Raw genomic sequence first — 22,077 nt, forward strand, 5'->3', positions numbered from 1 at the left:
CATTTTCACAATTATTATCTTTTGCTTAATATATCCAATTTTGTTCATATATATGCAGTTTACACTCTTAGATGCAAGCAAATTTTCTATTATAGGTTCTTTACTTGTTAATTTATGAAAGAATAAATTCTCTTAGGAATTTTATCAATCACAATTTAGCAAAGGTTCCCTCCCCATAAAAAATTTTCCTTTTCTTTGTGCGTCCTCCTTAACTCCCGAGGGGGGGGGGTCCTTGTCAAGGATTTCCTGCTCCTTATCCATTCCTCATACTGTGGATTTCTTTGATTGTAGAAGCTCCGTGTGCCTCTGTAGTTGTTCACATCCTTACTTAGTTGATCTATAGCACAAATTGCCTCCTTGGATTCCTTCCCTTCAACTAACCCATTTCTTGTTCTTTCCCCTTTTAACCCTTCAGAGGTGTTTTGTTTTTGCCAAAGAAATACCTTGTGAATTGGAGGCATCGGGTCCTGCCAAGTTCTTTGTCATGATGGAGACTTAGTCTTCTTGATTTCCTCCTTTTATCTGTTCTGTCTGCATCCTCCTTTATCCTTCGTACAGCTGACTGAGGCTTATTCAAGGCTAGGTTCCCTGTATTCGGGTTCCTTTTATCAGAGGCTCATTCACTCAAGGGGTATACCATTGTTCTGTGGCCTACCTTACCATTGTGCCGGGATTTGAGGTTATATCTAGTTTGCCTTGATATTTCACCTTCATTCTCACTGTTACAATTCTCCCCTCTGACTCTGGATGAGTTTCTCTCGTGCAGGTATTCTCCCTCTGGGCATTCTTTGTGTCTATAATATCCGTTGAGGTGGTCACCTTCAAGAAGACTTTCCTCACCCCTTTGTAGTTCATCCTTCTCCCTCTTGCTTTGGATTTCTCATTTGGCCTTCGACCCTTCTGGATGCCTTCCTTCTCCGCATATGCACTTTCTATGGAGTCTCCTTGACAAACCAGCCTCTCTGATTGAGTCTTATACAATTTGAGTCTGTCCGAGTGCACTATCCAGGTTCTTGCTCTGTTGGAGGTTTCCTTGATCTTAAACATTACCGGAGATAATTTATCTTGAATTACGAATGGCCCAACAGCACTCCTTCCAAACTTGCCCCCTTTTCTTGTTTACAGAGCCACGTTCCATTAGGACAAGGTTGCCTGGGTTTAGAGCTTTGTAATTCCTTATTTTATTAGCATAATTCCTAGCCCTTTTGAAACATGACTCGCTTGACCTGGCTACCATATCATAAGCTATCTTGTTGTTACTCACTAGAGTCTTTAGGTAGACGGCAATGTCAGGAAACCCAGAATCCACATGGGTAGTCCTGAAGTCACAGGGAAAAGCGGGCTCAAAACCATAGAGGATTACGGCAGGAGTTTCCTTTATGGCGGTATGTAGGGTGGTTCTGCATGCGAACAGGGTATGCTCTAGGAAAGCATCCCAATTTGAGATATGTTCATCGGTCAGTTTGGATAGAGTAAGTTTCAAGGTTCTATTTAGCCGTTCACACATCCCATTTCCTTGAGGATGGTATGGTGTGGTGAATAGCTTCTTTAACTTTAACAGCTTACACAGCTGTAGCATTACTTCTGCCGTGAAGTTAGAACCTTGATCAAAAAAGAGTGTTTGTGGGATTCCATATCAGGAGATTATTAGTTTAAAAAATTTATTGGTCACTGTCTGAGCTGTTTAGTCATTGATAGCCACAGCCTCTGAATATCGGGATAACATATCCACAATCACCGATATGAATCTATTTCCTTTCTTGGTGACAAGGAGAGGATCCACAATATCCATGGCTACAGCTTAGAATGGGCGACAAGGTGAGGTGTAGAGGACCCAGGGGATCATGAGCTCTGGGACGACAATCTTATCCCTCCACCTTCCTGTAAGATCCTGCCTGGAAAGTAAGAGTCCATCTTGATCGAGGTGCAGGGTGTGATGGAAAGACCCGGCATCTGGTGACCCCCTCCCCCTCTAAGGATCATTTCATATAACTTTCCCCATGCTGGATCTTTCTTCTGTTCCTCTATGATGCGGAGCTTGTCCCAGATCTGGTTTTCAAGGGATGAGTCCCTTCTTGTTTACTTTTTCTGCCATATGTAATGGGAAAGGCTCCTCTTCAGGACTAGAACCATCTCTGTGAGTGGAGTTGAGTGACCTTGATAAATAGTCTGCTACTATGTTAGTAGAACCTGGGATATATTTTACCTCTAGATTAAACTCTTGAATCTCCAGCACCCACCGGATGATCCTCTGATTCTTGTCCTTCATAGATGATATGAAGGACAGAGGCTTGTGGTCAGAGCGCAAGATGTTTCATTGGCCCAACAACATGTATTTGAGTTTCCTCAGGGAGAAAATGATGGCAAGCGCTTCTTTCTCTATCACCGATTAGTTAACCTCAGAAGAGGATAGCTTGTGGCTGATGAAAGCTATAGGCCTAAATCCCTCTCCTTCCTCCTGCTCCACGACTGAGGAAATTGTGTCCCTAGAGACATCTGCCGAAAGGTAGAACACATGACCTAATCTGGGATAGGTTAACACTGGTGATCGAGTTAAGGCTAAATTTAGAAGGCGATGCGCCCGTTGCTGTTCCCCCCCCCCACACACACACACTCAAACTTCCCTCACTTTTTTGTTAGTTTAACAATTGGTTGCATCAGACTCGAGCACTCAGGTATGAATCTCCGGTAAAAATTCACCATACCCAAGTACCTCCTAACCTGTCTGATGGTGATGGGAATCTTTGTATCCAATATGGCAGTCACATTTGCCTCAGTGGGATTTACTCCACCCTCACTCACCACATGACCCAAATATTCTACTTCCCTGAGAAAGAACTGGCACTTTGACTACTTCAGGGAGAGTTGGGCCTTGTCTAATCTAGCTATAACCTTTGACAACAGCCTACAGTGTTCCCCAATGCAGGATGAGTATACCAGGAGATCGTCCTGGAAGCAGATTACCCCTTCTCCCAACATTTCAGATAGGACCGAATTCATTAAGCACTTGAAACTCATCGCTGAGTTCCTGGCTTCCTGAGGGGGTTGGCACATATGGTACTTTTGCCACCTTGTGGTAAAGGCAAAGTACTTTCTTTCCTCCTTCCTCAAGGGGATCTGGAAATAGCCAGAGTTTAAATCTAATTTTGAAAAAAATTTAGCTCCTCGCAGGCTTATTAGTAAGTCCTCTATCCTACACATGGGGAAGTCTATAGGCTCATCATCATCATCATCAAATTCCTGCCATGTACCCTCAAGGGGTGTACAGGATATGACAGTACTACATGAAAAAATTACATCATTACTAACTTCCTATCTACAATATTCCTCCAAATCAGTCTGTTACTTGTCAAGACTCCAACATTATCAGATCTTATATTTCTATCGTCTAAGGCACTTTGTACCGTATCAATCCACCTATATCTTGGTCTTCCTCTGGGTCGTTTTCCTGCCAACCTGGCAGAGAACACTTGTTTTGCTAATCTTTCCTCTCCCATTCTATTTAAGTGACCATACCACCTGAGATTAGCTCTGCTAACGCATTCCTGGATGCTGACAATGTCAAGTTCTTTCCTAATATCCTCATTTTTAATATGATATTGCCATTGATGCCATCTGTTCACGCCTCTAATCTTTCTCAGGACTCTCATATCTGCGGTCTCTAGTCTTTGGTCAAGTGTTTTACTTCTGACCCAGCTCTCAGATCCATAAGTTAAAATTGGTTTGAACACAGTCTTGTATACAGCTAATTTAGTGTTCCGACTAATTTCTTTCTTATTCCATATGAATTTATTCAATTGACTTCCCACGATACCAGCTTTGCTGATTCTGTTGTCTATTTCTATATTTAGTTTACCATCTTCAGTAAAAATTGTGCCTAAGTAGCTGAAATGTTTTACTTGTTCCACAGGTTCTCCATTCACAACACAGTTGACATTTTCAATGATTCTGCCTATTTTCATTGTCTTTGTCTTTTTATTGCTGACCTTCATACCATATCTATTACAACAGCTATTCAATTTAGTCAGAGAATCTTGCAGACTTGTAGCGGATTTATTTAGAAGTATAACATCATCCGCATAAAGCAAAGAGCTGACATTAACATCTCCAATTTTGATATCAGGTTTAATACCACATTCCTTCATAATGTGATCCATATAGATAATGAATAACAGAGGGGATAATGTACATCCTTGTCTCACACCAGATTTAACATTAAACCATCTTCCTGTACTTCCTTCAATTCTAACTGCTGACTCACAACTCAAATAAAGACTAAGTGTTGCTTGATATAATGCCCCATTGACACCGTATAACTGCAGCGTATTGAATAGCTTCTCTTTTGGCACCTTGTCATATGCCTTTTCCAAATCGACAAAACTTAAATACAGATCTTTGTTATATTCCCATGCTTTCTCGACTATTTGTCGTAAAGTGAAGATCTGATCCTGACAGCCTCTATTTGGCCTGAATCCAGCTTGTTCTTCACCAAGCTTTTCTTCCACAATTCTTCTCAACCGTTTCTCAAGTATACTTGCATAGATCTTGCCGGGAACACTCAGTAGGGAAATACCTCTGTAATTCTCACATTCAGTTTTATTTCCCTTTTTATATATGGGTACTATGAGAGCTCTACTCCAATCATCGGGAATTCGTCCCTCTGTCCAGGCTTTCTGAACTATGCAGTGCAGCCACTGTAAGACTCTTATACCACCATACTTCAGCATTTCTGGTCGAATATCATCTACTCCTGCTGCCTTTCCACATTTCAAGCCTTTGATGGCTTTTTCTACTTCAAGTATGGATATGTATTCCTGACTGCATGCCTGGTCAGTGTTTTTTATCACTGTGCTGTCATCACTGCTTGTTTCATTTAGCAGTTTTTCAAAGTAATTACTCCATACTTCAAGGATATCTTTTTCTCCTGTTCTCATTTCACCTTTATCATCTCTAATTCCTTTTAAAACACTCTTTCCTCCATTCCTAAGCTTCTTCAACAACCTCCAGAATATTTTGCCACCTTCTTGATATTTATTTTCTATATTCTTGCCAAAGTCCTCCCATGACTTTTGTTTAGCTAGTTTTACACACTGTTTAGCTTTCTTACATTTGTCTCTGTATTCTGTAAGAGTAAAAGCTGACTTATTTGCCAGGAACTTTTGATATGCTTTCTTCTTTTCCTTCACTGCCTCTTTAACTTCCTGTGTCCACCAGGGAGTTCTGATTTTTTTATCCTTGCACACAACCTCACCACATGCCTCTCTGGCAGAATCAATCAATGTTTCCTTCAGAGTTTGCCACTGAATCTCCAAGGTTTGATTCCTGTTCTCAAACTCTTTCATTTTCTTTTCAATAATATTTCTGTATTTTAGTCTACAGTTCACATCTGAGAGCTGCTCAACTTTTATTCGCTTTAAAACTTTCTTACATGTTATTCTTTTCAATATGAAATTCAATTTTATCCTGCTTAAGACTAAATAGTGATCACTTCCAATTTCAAATCCTCTGTACACTCTGGTGTCCTGCACCAGGGAGAAAACATCACTATCAACAATAACATAGTCAATGAGACTTTTCTTATTCCTAGCCTCTTCTCTCCATGTGAATTTGTGCACATTTTTATGTTGGAACATGGTGTTAGTAATAACCAGTCCATGTCCTGAGCAGAAATCCAACAGATATTTGCCATTATTATTAGCTTCGCTCTTTTCTCCAAATTTTCCCAAAATATTTTTGTATGTCTCACAATCATTTCCTACTCTACTATTTAGATCCCCAACAAAACTTTTCCTTTTTCATTGTGTCAGTTGCTTTTTCTAAAGCCTGAAAAAATTCCTCCACTTCTACCTTAGTAGAACCTTCTGTGGGACCATAGGCACAAATAAGTCTCATTGTCCAGTTCCCCATTCTCATATTTGCCCACATTACTCTACTTGAGACTGACTGCCATTCAAGAAGATTAGCCTCGTATTTTGTGTTGAATACTATGGCTACTCCTTCTTTTCCTTGATTGTCATTGCCTGAATATAACATTTTGTATTTATTGCTCAGAAAGATCTCACCAGTTTTGGTCTTTTTTGTTTCAGTCACCCCTATTATGTCGATCTGGTACTTATCTAATTCCTCAGCTAGCTCCATTTCTTTGCCATTCAGGCTTCTTACGTTGATAGTACCGATCTTTAACTCTGGTGATGTTGAGTTGGGGTTTGTTTTCAGATTTGTTCCAGTAGCTGACTTTTCGCTGTTCGCCCTGGTTCCCTGGCGAAAACAACGGGGGCCTTGTTTAACCGGGCGACGCCCCAGCCGGCATGAAATTTTGTCATGTTGTACCATCATTTTTTATTTTGGTTTAACCAATAAGAATACAATTTGGTCGGCTAAATCCCAAATTGCCAGCCCATCCTCGTTCGTTCAGTATCAAAGTAGATACCCAACAGGGTGCACCACGAGAAGGTGAGGATTGGACATTAGATCAGAAGCCCTGGTCGGTTCTCCGCATTCCTTTAAAGGCTATGTGGAGGTCTCCTCTCAGTTATACAGCTTTGACCCTTAAGCACCCCAGTCTATAGGCTTGGTGACCTTATTTATTTCTCTAAGACAAATCTCAAACCGCCACTTGGCTTTTCTACGAGAATGAATGGACTATTCCACCTTGAATTAGATCTCTCAATAATGTCTGCCCTCTCATATTCTGATAACAATTTCTTGAGCTCATCCGTGTGCTTAAGTGGCATCTGATATTGTTTCACATGTATAGGCACATCAGATGTGACCTAAACTGTACCTTACTGGTGCAGGAGAGTGAACTGATCTCTTCAGTAAACTCGAGGGAAGCAGTAAAACAGGGTTTCAGAAAACTCCTCAATGTGTTTTCTTTCTATGTCTGATCTAACTTGTTTAGTGGCCTCCTGGATCAGTTTCCTCCTCCACTGATATTCTCCTCACAATCTCTTATTCCAACTTCCATAGCTTTGTTCAATTCACTGGTACTCCTTGCTCTACAGTCAAGTTTATATCTCATTCCACATAAGGACAGACTCCTGCTACCAAGGTCACACGCGAACTTGTTTCTTTCCAGAAATCAGGGCCCAGTATGACCTGGTCACCAGTGTCTGCTAATTCGGGAAGAACAAACATATCATGCGTGGTGTCTACCGGGAAACATGGTATACGGATCGCCACCTTGGCCTTCTGTGCAGATGAAAGTTCGACCCTTGCTATCCCCATGATCCTTATAGGATTGCATAAACTTGTGAAGACATCTGGAGTGGTGTTCCGAAATGCATTAACCAGCTGCATAGGGATCACAGATATATGAGCTCGTGTGTCAAGGAGAAACTTGCAGGAGACCCCTTTGACAAAGCCTTCCACCAGGGACAATAGTAGTCCTTTTCCTACTTCTGCCAAGGAAACAGTCTGCATTCTATAACCCTTTTCCACTTCAGATTCCCTTCCGTTCAAACAGAGTAAGGAAGGCACTTTCTCTTTAGGAGTAATTGGCAGTTCGTGGTCCACAGGGATTGGGTTTAGTTTACCGGATTCCCTCTCCAACACAGCCCTCAAAAGAGAGGCTTGGGTCATTTCCTTTAATCTCCTTTCCTGCTCCAGGGCGAGATTGAAGCACCCATCAAAATCCCTGGTTCCCTTCTTAAAAATCACTCCCCTCAAATTATCTTGTAATCCTATTTTAAACTGTTGAAAGGCCAGCGATCTTAGATGGGCACCTTCCTCTGGGTTTGATATCCTTACAGAATTTGAGATGGACAGTACCCTGTTGAAGAAACTGGTCACCTCTTCATTATCCCCTTGTATACAACTACCTGGAGTATATATATTAATACTTTCTTCAATACCTGGGGAGTTCCTCTCTTCTGAGTGAACTTATCAATTAATATTTCTTTAAACCTTTGGTAATTGGTCGATTCTCTTAAAGCGGGGGACGAACACAAGAAGCTCTTAGCCTTCCCTTGTAAACTATTACGGAGTAGGACTAACAAATGAAAATCAGATCCCCCAGCCCTTTTTAGCTCTTCTATGTGGAAAAAAAATGAGATGACATCATCCGAATCCTCGCCCGAGAACTGAGGGAACACTTGTTGGGGATTGATGCATCGAAAAAATTCATTGTTATCCATTATTGAATTACTAGATGGGTTTGACATGCTTGCATCTAAGTTAACAGTAAAGCACACTAAGAAAATCAAAAGTATTCTAATTCAAACTTTGCCTTTCAGTTGTCTGTGTTAAATAGTAATTTCTATTGTTAAATCGTCAGTTTGATCTTATTATACATTAATTTACTGTTTCTTGAATCTATCCTTTTGCTTACTTGAAACCTTATGCAATCAAAATCTCCTTCTAATCTACTGTCGTGCCCTTAAGATATTAATTCAGATTTTATTTCCTCTTCGGATATTGGCAAAATTTATATTTTGCCCCGCCAGCCAATATCCTATAACAGAAGAGACTCTTGTTCAGGGAAATATTTCTAAATTCTAAAGGGATGCACACAGTTATTTTATCTCACGCTAGCGCTGTGCAGATTCAGTTAGCATTCGTGGGCTGAATCTCACTTAAGCAATTATATCTAAATTCCTTCCCGCCAAAAAGGTTCTATTTCATAAGTGGTGGTTTGAATTCGTAATCAGGCATAAACTCAGGTATAAGGTACAAAACATGTTTATTGGAAAAACATAAAACATTTACAGCTATGTAAGTTAAAATACTCAATGGATCAAAATTCACTCTAAGTTAAGGATTATACTAAATCACGATGAATCCGAGTAAGTTAAATCCCTCAATTATGAAAGGATAAGATTAGGTTTAAGCATAATACTACCACTATATAATTCCTTTCACAAGTTATTCACAGAATACGCATTGAACACTTTCATTAATACTCTATCAATAATTATCTTAATTCTAAATTTCATTAAAGCAAGTCTAGCCATTCACAAATTACTGCCTATTAACAACTCTTCTTTGTTCCACAAGGGCTTAATTAATTCAGTCAAATTCTCACTAAAAGTTCTCTACTAGTGTCCTTTAGTTACAATGCACACAAATTTCTTGTTCTTCAAAACGAATCTTAACATAGAACGAAAACTTTTACATTACCGGATCTTTTCAGATTTCATGCCGCCATCTCATGTAGGTCTGGATTACCTTACTGCATATTCTTCAGCTGTCTTTGCACCTGGCGATGTACTACGCTTTTTCTTCTAATCGTTTCTGACTGTTGCGTGCTGTCCGCAGGAAACTTTCTCCAATGGGACATTCTGCTGAGGCTCAATTCCACATAGGCCGTCGTATCGCGATCAGCTCCGCTTGAAAATCTTCAAGCATTCTCAAGAAAAGAACCTGCCGTCCATCATTACCGTAGCTGACCCACCACTCTCTCACGAATCATCCGACCAACTCCCCTAAAACTAGAATCCCGCACCTGAAGATCAAAAGGTAAAAAAAAGCCTCCTAAAACTGCATGCTTCGTCTTTTATTCGGCCTAATTGGGCACCCTCTATTCGATATGGATTTCACCCACGAACCCCATCGTTCTTGCCCTTTGGATGATCCTACACTCTCCCTAACCTCTCAGGTTACATTATTCTAGGTAGCCGCTCTGACGTCATTTTTCCGGGTAGGTATAGCCTCCATCGCTACGCTCAACTTGTACAGATTATATGCGATTATTCCGGATTACTGCTTATAACTTTCTCAGAATATCGCAATGTACTAGACAGCTTACATGGGAATTACAAATAACCTAACAATAACTCTCATTATATGGCACACATTGACTACACATTATTACATAACATAAAATAGTACTACATAATTAGCTGATGTGCAGATATCTCCTTAATTAGTAGTAGGTATCGTTAAATCCTGAATAAAGAATTTACTTGTAAAGCTCTCCATTCAGGATCTAACATCTGTTTAGAATCCGAAACCAACTTGCCGTGGTTAGTCTCTAATTAAAATTTATTAAGCAAAACCACATCCTACTAGCTGCGCTATTTCTTAATAACTTTGATATCTCTGCTCTTTACGTTTATTCGCCCCTTGGCATCACGTGGTACTATCTAAGAATTGCCCTGGGGTAGAGCCAAAATCCAAATGTAACAAAGCTTCTGAGGTTCTTCTCATAAAATCCTAAGACATTTATTTGTTGTTTTCTCTTTGGTTTCTCTGTGCCACTTAGGACATTTAGTTTAAAGGAAAAAATCTTAAGAAGTGAACACCCAGCTATTCCTCCGTGACTAACAACCGTGCAATCGTGACCGTAGACACGCTACTCAAATCTCCCGCTTAGGTTCACTTATTTAGCAAATGGTGCATCAGATAATACTAACAAATAACTGAATCAGAGTAAGCAGAAGATTTATTTAACATTCTAACATATATATAGTTCATGGAAGTCTGGGAAAGATCATTTCTAAACTACAAATTTATGTGCTATCATGGTTATCAAATACGAACAGTAAATTCTCATAACTCACATAGGATTAACAATAGACCTGTTCTATATCACTTCACACATAAGATCCTCATAACTCTCTTGATTAAAACCTAGTAAACATACATTATCACCTTGTATTCACACATCCTAAGGTTATCACTCTTTAAGTTACGCTTGTCTACTTTCACAACTTATAATTTGCTACAGTCCTAAGTTTTATCTTTGTTAAGTCTTTCGATCTTGATTTACATATCATTCATTTACACTATTTAACAATAAAATTTCACGATACCGTATTATAGTTATCTCCTGTGCTTGTTACTCTCTTTATTCATCCTTTGACCCTCAAATTGATTTCTTTGTGCTGGGATTGGTACTTGGAATTCCTCAATTATATGTTGGTCATTCTTTTCAGTCAGTTATGCCCTCCTTTCAATAGGATTTTTGTGGCAAAGTCACTCTTTCGTGCGTGTTGCCCTTTTACCTAGATTCTGAGGCCTCTACGCAGACTAGCCTTTTCTTCTGGAGTAATGTGATTCACCCTCAGACCTTGCGACGCATAACCTTTCCCATGGATATGCGGCATCTACCGCTTCTGTCTGCTGGGCATCAGGGCAGAGATTTCCCCTCACGCTCTCGAACCGTCCCTCCACATGTGAAGTCCATATACCAAAACCACCAGGAAAAAAAGTCTCATGGGATGGGGGTCCTAACTCTTTTATATCTCTGCACCCTATGGGCACCTTCCATAATCTTCCTCCTCCACCCCCGACTCATCGATAGCGCTCAACGTGATATCTCTCGGTAGAGGATTTCTTCTTTTCTGCCTACTTATCATGTACCGTTTGCACACGATATGCTTGCAGCAACTTCCTTTAATCCTGTGCTCTTGGCCTTGGATTACGCTACAATTATCATTAAAAATTGTGAGTCATTCATCTAAGCTTTGTCTTTCTAATTCCTAGGAATGGTATATTGCTTTAATCATGCAATAACGTTCTTTTTCTCTAGAATTTTACTGCCAATATTTAACTAGCTTAAGTAATCTTTCTACATAATGGAATAACACTTCTTTCTTATGCATTTTCACAATTATTATCCTTTTGCTTAATATATCCAATTTTGTTCACATATATGTAGTTTACACTCTTAGATGCAAGCAAATTTTCTGTTATAGGTTCTTTATTTGTTAAATTATGAAACAATAAATTCTCTTAGGAATTTTATCAATCACAATTTAACAGTGGCAAGCTTGAATATATTCAAGTTTGCCACTTGTCCCTCTTTGTTCAAATCCTTCCTGACATTACACTTAGGATTAGAAAATATTTTGAATTGTTCATTAGTTACTTCAGCTACATCTGCAAAGGTCAGTTGAAGTAATTAAGAGGTTAGTTGAAGTCTATCAGCCATAGTATTCAACACAAAATACGAGGCTAATCTTCTTGAATGGCAGTCAGTCTCAAGTAGAGTAATGTGGGCAAATATGAGAATGGGGAACTGGACAATGAGACTTATTTGTGCCTATGGTCCCACAGAAGGTTCTAAGGTAGAAGTGGAGGAATTTTTGATGCTTTAGAAAAAGCAACTGACACAATGAAAAATGAAAAGTTGGTCCTTGTTGGGGATCTAAATAGCAGAGTAGAAAATGATTATGAGACATACAAAAATATTTTGGGAAAATTTGGAGAAAAGAGCAAAGCTAATAATAATGGCAAATATCTGTTGGATTTCTGCTCAGGACATGGACTGGTTATTACTAACACCATGTTCCAACATAAAAATGTGCACAAATTCACATGGAGAGAAGAGGCAATGAATAAGAAAAGTCTCATTGACTATGTTATTGTTGATAGTGATGTTTTCTCCCTGGTGCAGGACACCAGAGTGTACAGAGGATTTGAAATTGGAAGTGATCACTATTTAGTCTTGAGCAGGATAAAATTGAATTTCATATTGAAAAGAATAACATGTAAGAAAGTTTTAAAGCGAATAAAAGTTGAGCAGCTCTCAGATGTGAGCTATAGACTAAAATACAGAAAGATTATTGAAAAGAAAATGAAAGAGTTTGAGAACAGGAATCATACCTTGGAGATTCATTGGCAAACTCTGAAGAAAACATTGATTGATTCTGCCAGAGAGGCATGTGGTGAGGTTGTTTGTAAGGATAAAAAAATCAGAACTCCCTGGTGGACACAGGGATCTGTATTTAAGTTTTGTCGATCTGGAAAAGGCATATGACAAGGTGCCAAGAGAGAAGCTATTCAATACACTGCAGTTATATGGTGTCAATGGGGCATTATATCAAGCAATACTTAGTCTTTATTTGAGTTGTGAGTCAGCAGTTAGAATTGAAGGAAGTACAGGAAGATGGTTTAATGTTAAATCTGGTGTGAGACAAGGATGTACATTATCCCCTCTGTTATTCATTATCTATATGGATCGCATTATGAAGGAAAGTGGTATTAAACATGATATCGAAATTGGAGATGTTAATGTCAGCTCTTTGCTCTATGCGGATGATGTTATACTTATAAATAAATCCGCTACAAGTCTGCAAGATTCTCTGACTAAATTGAATAGCTGTTGTAATAGATATGGTATGAAGGTCAGCAATAAAAAGACAAAGACAATGAAAATAGGCAGAATCATTGAAAATGTCAACTGTGTTGTGAATGGAGAACCTGTGGAACAAGTAAAACATTTCAGCTATTTAGGCACGATTTTTACTGAAGATGGTAAATTAAATATAGAAATAGACAACAGAATCAGCAAAGCTGGTATGGTGGGAAGTCAATTGAATAAATTCATATGGAATAAGAGAGAAATTAGTCGCAACACTAAATTAGCTGTATACAAGACAGTGTTCAAACCAGTTTTAACTTATGGATCTGAGAGCTGGGTCAGAAGTAAAACACTTGACCAAAGACTAGAGACTTCAGATATGAGAGTCCTGAGAAAGATTATAGGCGTGAACAGGTGGCATCAATGGCAGTATCATATTAAAAACGAGGATATTAGGAAAGAACTTGACATTGTCAGCATCCAGGAATGCGTTAGCAGAGCTAATCTCAGGTGGTATGGTCACTTAAACAGAATGGGCGAGGAAAGATTAGCAAAACAAGTGTTCTCTGATAGGTTGTCAGGAAAACGACCGAGAGGAAGACCAAGATATAGGTGGATTGATACGGTACAAAGTGCTTTAGATTATAGAAATATAAGATCTGATAATATTGGAGTGTTGACAAGTAACAGACTGATTTGGAGGAAAATTGTAGATAGGAAATTAATAATGATGTAATTTTTTTCATGTAGTACTATCATATCCTGTACACCCCTTGAGGGTACATGGCAGGAATTTGATGATGATGATGAACTAATGTAATGTTGTATCGTCACTCAAACAGTATAGGAGATGAAAGATTAAACTAAGTGGAAGACCAAGATATGGGTGGATTAATGTAGTTAGCAGTGTTTTAGAATGCTAAAATGTAATATCTGATGATTTTGGAGACCTGACAAATAATAGATTAATTTGGAAGAAAATGTTAACAAGAAGCCAGTAATAATATGAAGTAAATTATAACATAATTTACTTCATAGTAATATCATAGGATTCTGTATATCCTTTGAGAGTACATATCAGGAATCGATGATGGTTTGCTTTAAGAAATTTCTGCCCCCCCCCCACCCCCCCCCCCCCCCACCCCCCCCCCCCCCCACCCCCCCCCCCCCCCACCCCCCCCCCCCCCCACCCCCCCCCCCCCCCACCCCCCCCCCCCCCCACCCCCCCCCCCCCCCACCCCCCCCCCCCCCCACCCCCCCCCCCCCCCACCCCCCCCCCCCCCCACCCCCCCCCCCCCCCACCCCCCCCCCCCCCCACCCCCCCCCCCCCCCACCCCCCCCCCCCCCCACCCCCCCCCCCCCCCACCCCCCCCCCCCCCCACCCCCCCCCCCCCCCACCCCCCCCCCCCCCCACCCCCCCCCCCCCCCACCCCCCCCCCCCCCCACCCCCCCCCCCCCCCACCCCCCCCCCCCCCCACCCCCCCCCCCCCCCACCCCCCCCCCCCCCCACCCCCCCCCCCCCCCACCCCCCCCCCCCCCCACCCCCCCCCCCCCCCACCCCCCCCCCCCCCCACCCCCCCCCCCCCCCACCCCCCCCCCCCCCCACCCCCCCCCAAGTATAAAATTTTCACCTTAATATCTAGAGCATCTTCAGTATGACTCAAACAGAAAGAACGAGCTGGTATATTGAACAATGACACATTCAAACTGCACATGCATGATGTAGATCGTCATGATCTAGTTACACTCACTGGACAAAATATTAGAGATACCTACCTAACAGCACCTTGGTCCTCTAATGTAAATAACAGCCTGGACTCTCATAGTCATTTACTCTACCAGATGCTGGAGGTAATTCCAACCTGTTGCAGCATTGTGCACAACTGTGCCTTAGATGTCAGTCTCAGATGCATGAATCTGATGTCTTGCTCCATGGCATCCCAGAGAGATTCAATCAGATTTAAATCCAGGGAGCTTGGGGACCGCTGGATAGTCCCAAATTCAGATGAGTGTTCCTTGAGCCATGCTTGGGTGGTTGCGACCTGGTGCATTGTCCTGCTGAACCAGACCATCGACTGCAGGATGCACAAAGGCATGAAAGTGTGTAGGTGATCAGCCAGCACATTCTGGTAGTTTGCAGCATTTAAGTACCTCTATAGACACACTGACCTAATATTCACATGAGAAGGCACCCCAAACCATCACAGAGCCTTGACACGACGGGGCCATGGCCTCATGCTGTTGATGCCACACATGCACCCTCTTGTTATCTTGGTACAACTGATAATGAGATTCATCAGACCATGTGACACACTTTGCAGAAGTCCAGTTTTGAACATCCTGACATCAGGCAAGGCGCAATGCCCAGCTGTCAGCAGTAGTACAAGATTAGGGTATCAGCTCCTGTAAAAATGGTATGTAGGGTACACTGTACTGTTTGCTCGCTGTTGCTACTTGCACATTGAAACCGAATGTGATTTGTGCTGCTGTTGCCATGGTTGGTCTGTAAGACCCTTGACAGTTTGTCCATCCTGGTCATCAATGACATGTGGTCAGCCTCCTCTTCTCTCTGAGTGCTGGTACGTCTGTTGATGGTAATACTCATGGTAGACCTTTGATATGGTTGCCTTTGAGAACTCTAGGGTTCTTATCACTCAGGTGATAGAATGACTCATCTGTCTTGCGCTGATAATACGTCCACGATCGACGTTACTAAGATCGGCACATTTACTCATGTTTGTCAATTGTGATAGACTGTTGGAAAGCCCTGATGTCTTGTGATAGACTGTTTTGATAGCCCCGATGAATTTATCTTGTTTAATTTGGAAGTCATAATGAAGATGCTCTTGATATTAGAGAAAAAAAATTATATTAATATAAAATATATACACAAGATAAATCCATTCTATGAACGTTTTATGTCACAAATAGTTTGTACATTTACTCAACTTATGTCTTTTGGGATAATCAACAAAACCAACATCAGATGTTTTTGTTGATTATCATTAATTTTGTTGGAATATGACCAGTAAGAGAATAGAATACACATGCATCACTTTGAGAACACTTAGGTGTACTACAAAAGATGAACTTTAGGTGTGCTAAAGTAACACAACAAAAAAGTAAAATAGTTGTGCATCTGATAACAGTAATTGACTTATATTGTACCCGATTATGTATATAATTGGTTACAATATAAGTCAATTACTGCTGAATTTGAACCATTCATAGTAGATATTAAAAGTTGGAAAGTTGAAGTAGTATAGTTTATTTTCTTTACTTTCCAAAGATGTAATTTCTTTATATAAAAATATGCAACCTAAATATGTTTAGATTGTTAACTCAATTGCTGCCTCATCATATAGCATCTTTGGTCCCATCTTTCTACCAAATGGTTCAGAACCAGTCAGAATTCAGAAACTCACTAATGTAGTTAACGTGTATAGATCTTAGTTTTATTTTATTGAGGGTTTGTGTGATGAGTTTGAGTTTTTTATCCTCCAAATTTGTTAATGATGCACAGAAGAAATTTTGTAATTATCATAACTGATTCAAGACGTATAAGTGTAAAAGTTACAATGTATGTGAAAATGATTTTTTTTATTAATAAATAAATAATAATAAATGCACCTATATTACTACTGATAAAATGTATGCAATTTTTCCTCATGCTTCAGACTGATAGATACTAATATGTAAATAGTTAGATACTGCATCAGTAATAGTAGTTATGCAAGTTAATCCATTACACGAAAGCTTATAAATTGACCAGGTCAGATTTAACGTGAGTGATATTAGGTGACCACAGCATTACCTGAATGTGGTGAACCAACAAAATTTTTTTTGTCCTGCTCGTGGTTGTTCAACACACATGCACACATTATTAGGTGCATCTTAATAAATTGATGACTCACTAGTGAGTAATAGTCAAGGTTTTTGCTTATTACATGCTATTATTTGAGTAGTGCAGTTCTAGATCATTTCAGTATTAAGTCTTCATTAGATATTCTATCTTAAAATTAAGTTTCTAAAACTATGACATTTATTTTATTTTTTATTTTTTCCTCCTCAGAGGGACTGGATTTCTTTTTTGCTAAAAAAGATGATGCTAGAAAGCTGGCAGATTTTCTTCATACTGTTGTTCCATGTAGGTAGGTGGAAACCTTTCCAACTTAAAAAAAAAATAATTCCCACACCTACTGTAGGCATCTAAATGCAGGATGTTGTATATATAAAATAGTAGCAATTTTTTTGAGCTCGTGTATATGCTTGATGGCTAGTTAGCCAACTAGTACTTCTGCTGTCCAACCAAGAGGTTCTGGGTTTAAATCCCACCACAGTCATGGATATTTGTGAAAGTCTTTAGGTAATAGGTAAATTTCATTTAGTGTGACCACAACCCTGCTTATTCGAAACGCATGTGTGTGTGTTTCTCTAGAACAGTAGTTCACAGTTATCTGACTCTTAGCCCACCTACTATACCAGTGCTAATGTACTATAGGTTTTTACAGCCAGTTTGTGAGTTGGACTCACATGCTTAAAAAGCTTACCTGGTCAGCAACATGTTCACAGAGCTGATAGATTTATATAAATATCTTTTGTTCATTTTATTAATTTATTTTGTGAGTGAATAAAAGAAAGTCCTAAATAACTGAAGATCCTGGTTAAATAAATAGAATAAATGAAGACTAGACCAGGTCAAGGGATGACTTCAGATATATGTATATCTGGTCATTTTATTTTATTTTTTTCTTTAGAGAAATTAAAGCATATACAAGTTACTTAATTTATATTCTTCAAAGTACAATTCCACAGATTATATGCAACAGTTTTTGTAATTCTGTCATTGTTCAGTGCATCTCTGGTAGGCTTTTTTGAAAATGGCTTACAGCTAGCCACTCTTATATTTAGCACTATACCTGTGATGACTTGAAATCATTTCCCTTTCCCTTCAAGATGCTTGTCAGTCTGTTGATGAGGAGGACTGATTTTTTAAGCCTTTCCAGTGAGCTACATCTTGAAGCCATTGGAAAATGGGTCTGTAGATGGTCTAATTCATAGCCTGGAATTTAGAAAAAAAAAGTTCCTAATACACCAAATCCCTCCATGTCAAAGAAAGTAAGGAACATTGCTGTGACATATTGAATTGACCTCTCTTTTGCCAGTACGACAACACTATTGTGTATTATGATTTTTTTTTTTCAGGATTATAATCAAAAACCCATGACTTAAAAAGTTTGCAGAAAAACTTGATCACTTGCATTGTATCTAGAATATCCATTTGATAATGCCACATGAAGGAAGGGGGGGGGGGGGAATCTCACACTTTAGATAATATAACTCACTCATGTGAATTATCTCTTTCCACAAGATGGGCTGAAATGTTGACAGTTTTTCCCTTAGAAAAAGTAGTCCTAGATTTTTTTTGACACACATTTTACCTAACATTCATGATTATGCTTAACAGTATAAACAATACAAAGAGGAAAAAGTACATTTATTAAACTCTTCAATATTTCATTAGTTTTCTACCCAGCATCATCATAGCACAATGATAACTGTAACAGGCATACATCACTAAACTATGTGTCTGTAAGCGGCTCATTGGTCTAGGGATATGATTCTTGCTTTGGGTGCGAGAGGTCCCGGGTTCAAATCCCAGACGGGCCCATATTTTTTTCTTTCATTTTTAACTGCATAGTTGGACAGATTAAAGACATTGCTGCCTTTGATTGGAAAGCATGGATTTTTCTTTTTTTGCCAGCCTAGTTGGTTGAGTATGATTTTAGCGTATCCGTTCTCCATCCAAAAGGCTGCGGGTTCGAATCCTGTGGTGGGCATGGATGTTTGTGATTGTCTGTGAAAGTACTAGTAGTGGTAGTCGGTGGTAGATGGCATTGGTGTTAGATGATGAAGGTTGGTGGAGTAGCGAGACGAAGAGTTGTAGAGTATATGCCCTCCCTCGATGAGTCTTTGGACTCCCTGGAGGTGTGATGTAATAATAATAATAATTGTAGAAGTAATTGTAGAAATTGTTTAAATTGTAACTGACACCTAATATCCTTACATGGCATTCTTTGTAGGTAGGAACTATAAAGCTAATTGAGAGATGTCTGGCTGTTAGGTCTTAAAATGATAATCTCCCAAGTTTTGGTAAATTAATGCAACCATACTTGTTGAGGTTGGGATAGTGCTTCATAGCTGATGCCAATTCTAAGAATAACCTCTCAGACCTGTAATGACTTTTCTACGTAATATAGGTGTTTTTCTCCATTTGATCCTATGTGAAGGAGTATCTAGGGCATGCTCTGCCAATCCCAACTTGCCATACAGATGATCTCGGATGTAATTTTTGTACTCTTCTAGGCAGATATTAACTGATCTACCAGTCTGTTCAAATTAGGTTAAACTGCAGACACAAGGAACTTCATACACTCCAGGATGTTCAAGAGGATGTAGTCAATTCCCAGGAGAATGAATGAAGGTAGCTAGCTGAATAAAAGGTTTGAAAGTGGTATGGATATTATATTTGCAGGGAACGTTGGCTATTTTTTCTGATGTTTTCTTAATATATGGGATGGGAATGCTTTGAGTGTAGAAAAGAAAGGGGGTGCATGTAATATTTGATATAGGCTGTAGCCATTGATTAAAGAGGTGTTGCGAAGGTCTTTCAACTGATACAGCCCTTGAAACCGAGCTTAAAGAGGGTCCCTTTGATGGGTTTTGGCTCAAACACTATCTGGCAGCCAGCCTGTGTCAGTGTTTTACTACTACCCTTGAAAAGGAGGAGGTTTCTAAATATGTTTGGCATGTCCTTGAGGAGTAACACTCGCTACATGGTTAATGATTGGGGGGGGGGCAGAGTAAACAGGAACCCTTAATCTGGAAAGCATTGGCCACTTCAGGTCCCCAGTAAGCAGAGTGGTGTTTTCATCATAATATAGTGAGGGTTGTCTGTCATGTAGTGAATCTGGTTGGTATTTCCTCCAATTAGGAAGAGATATCTTTTTTGCAACAGGAATGCTTTCTAGGTATGCTAGAGCCTTTTATGGAAACAGGCTGCACTATGAGAAGATGGGGGTTGACACCCCTTCTTCTCATAGTGCAGCCTGTTTCCAGATTTCTTATCTTTCCAGATTTTATGTTTATTAGATTGACTTAATATGGAGTGATTGAAACAAAAAGACAAACTGGTGAAATCTTTTTAAGCAATAAATAAAAAATGTTATATTCAGGCAGTAATAATAATCGGGGAAAAGGAGTAGCTATAGTATTCAACACTAAATACGAGGCTAATCTTGAATGGAAGACAATATCAAGTAGTGATGTGGGCAAATATCAGAATGACAAACTGGACAAATGAGACTTATTTGTGCCTATGGTCTCACAGAAGGTTAGAAAAAGTAAGTCAATCCTTTTTGGAGATCTAAATAGCAGAATAGGAAATTGATTGTCAGACATACAAAAATATTTTGGGAAAATTTGGAGAAAAGAACAAAACTAATAATAATGGCAAATATCTGTTGGATTTCTGCTCAGGACATGGACTGGTTATTACTAACACCATGTTCCAACATAAAAATGTGCACAAATTCACATGGAGAGAAGAGACAAGGAATAAGAAAAGTCTCATTGACTATGTTATTGTTGATAGTGATGTTTTCTCCTTGGTGCAGGACACCAGAATGTACAGAGGATTTAAAATTGGAAGTGATCACCATTTAGTAGTCTTGAGCAGAATAAAATTGAATTTCATATTGAAAATAAGAACATGTAAAAAGGTTTTAAGGGAAATAAAAGTTAGCATCTCTCAGATGTGAATGGTTGACTAAAATATGCAAATGTTTTTCAAGAAAAATTTGAAAGAGTTTCAGAACAGGAACCAAACCTCAGATTCAGTAGTAAACCCTGAAGAAACCATTGATTGATTCAGCCAGAGAGGCATATGGTGAGATTGTCTGCAAAGATAGAAAAATCAGAACTTTTTGGTGGACATAAGAAGTTAGAGTGAGTGAAGGAGAAAGCATATCAAAAGTTCTTCGCGAATAAGTCAGCTTGTGATCTTGGAAAATACGGAGACAAATGTAGGAAAGCTAACACTGTAAAACTAGCTAAACAAAAGTCAATGGAAAACTTTGAAAAGAACATAGAAAATAAATACCGGAAAGGAGGAAGAATATTCTGTAGGCTGTTGAAAAAGCCCAGAAATGGAGGAAACAGTGCTGTAAAAGGAGAGATGATAATTGTGACATCACAACTGGAGGAAAAGATATCCTTGATGTATGGAGTAATTACTTTGAAAATTTTCTAAATGAAACAAGCAATGACAACAGTGATTAAAAAACACTCAACAGGCATGCAATCAGGAATACATATCCATGTTTGAAATAGAAAAAGCCATCAAAAGCCTGGAATGTGGAAAGTTAGTGGCAGTAGATGATATTCGACCAGAAATGCTCAAGTATATAAAAGCCTTGCAGTGGCTGCACCGCATAGTTTGGACGGCCTGGGCAGAGGGATGAATTCCAGGTGATTGGAGTAGAGCTCTCATAGTGCTCATATATATATATATATATATATAAAGGGAATTAAAACTTATGAGAATCACAGATGTATTTTCCTACTAAGTGTTCCTGGTAAGATTTATGAAGTATACGTACAGTTTGTGGAAGGGAAACTTGTAAAGAACAAGCTGGATTCATGTCAAATAGAGGCTGTCAGGAACAGATTTTAACTTTACAACAAATAATTGAGAAATTGTGGGAATATAACAAGTATTTGTAGATCTGGAAAAGGCATATGACAAGGTGCCAAGAGAAAAGCTATTCAAAACGCTACAGTTGTATGGTGTCAATGCGGCATTATGTCAAGCAATACTTAGTCTTTGAGTTATAAGTCAGCAGTAGAATTGAAGGAATTACAAGAAGATGGTTTAATGTTAAATCTGGTGTGAGACAAGGATGTACATTATCCCCTCTGTTATTCATTATCTATATGGATCACATTATGAATGAAAATGGTATTAAACCTGATATCAAAATTGAGATGTTGGG

General features: G+C 39.3%; 1 protein-coding gene across 1 annotated transcript in view; it reads left to right on the top strand.

Annotated features, from left to right (window-relative positions):
- Nucleotides 1–22,077, top strand: part of Nmd3 (60S ribosomal export protein NMD3) — a 185,823-nt gene that overhangs the window by 49,835 nt on the left and 113,911 nt on the right. Inside the window, exon 5 of the mRNA XM_090393542.1 lies at nt 17,099–17,175. Within this exon, the coding sequence (XP_090249668.1) occupies nt 17,099–17,175 (77 nt within the window). The remainder of the gene's footprint in view (nt 1–17,098; nt 17,176–22,077) is intronic.

Source organism: Typopeltis vanoorti, chromosome 5, assembly GCF_054136105.1.
Source record: "Typopeltis vanoorti isolate ZY-2024b chromosome 5, IOZ_Tvanoo_1.0, whole genome shotgun sequence".
NCBI lineage: Eukaryota > Metazoa > Arthropoda > Arachnida > Uropygi > Thelyphonidae > Typopeltis > Typopeltis vanoorti.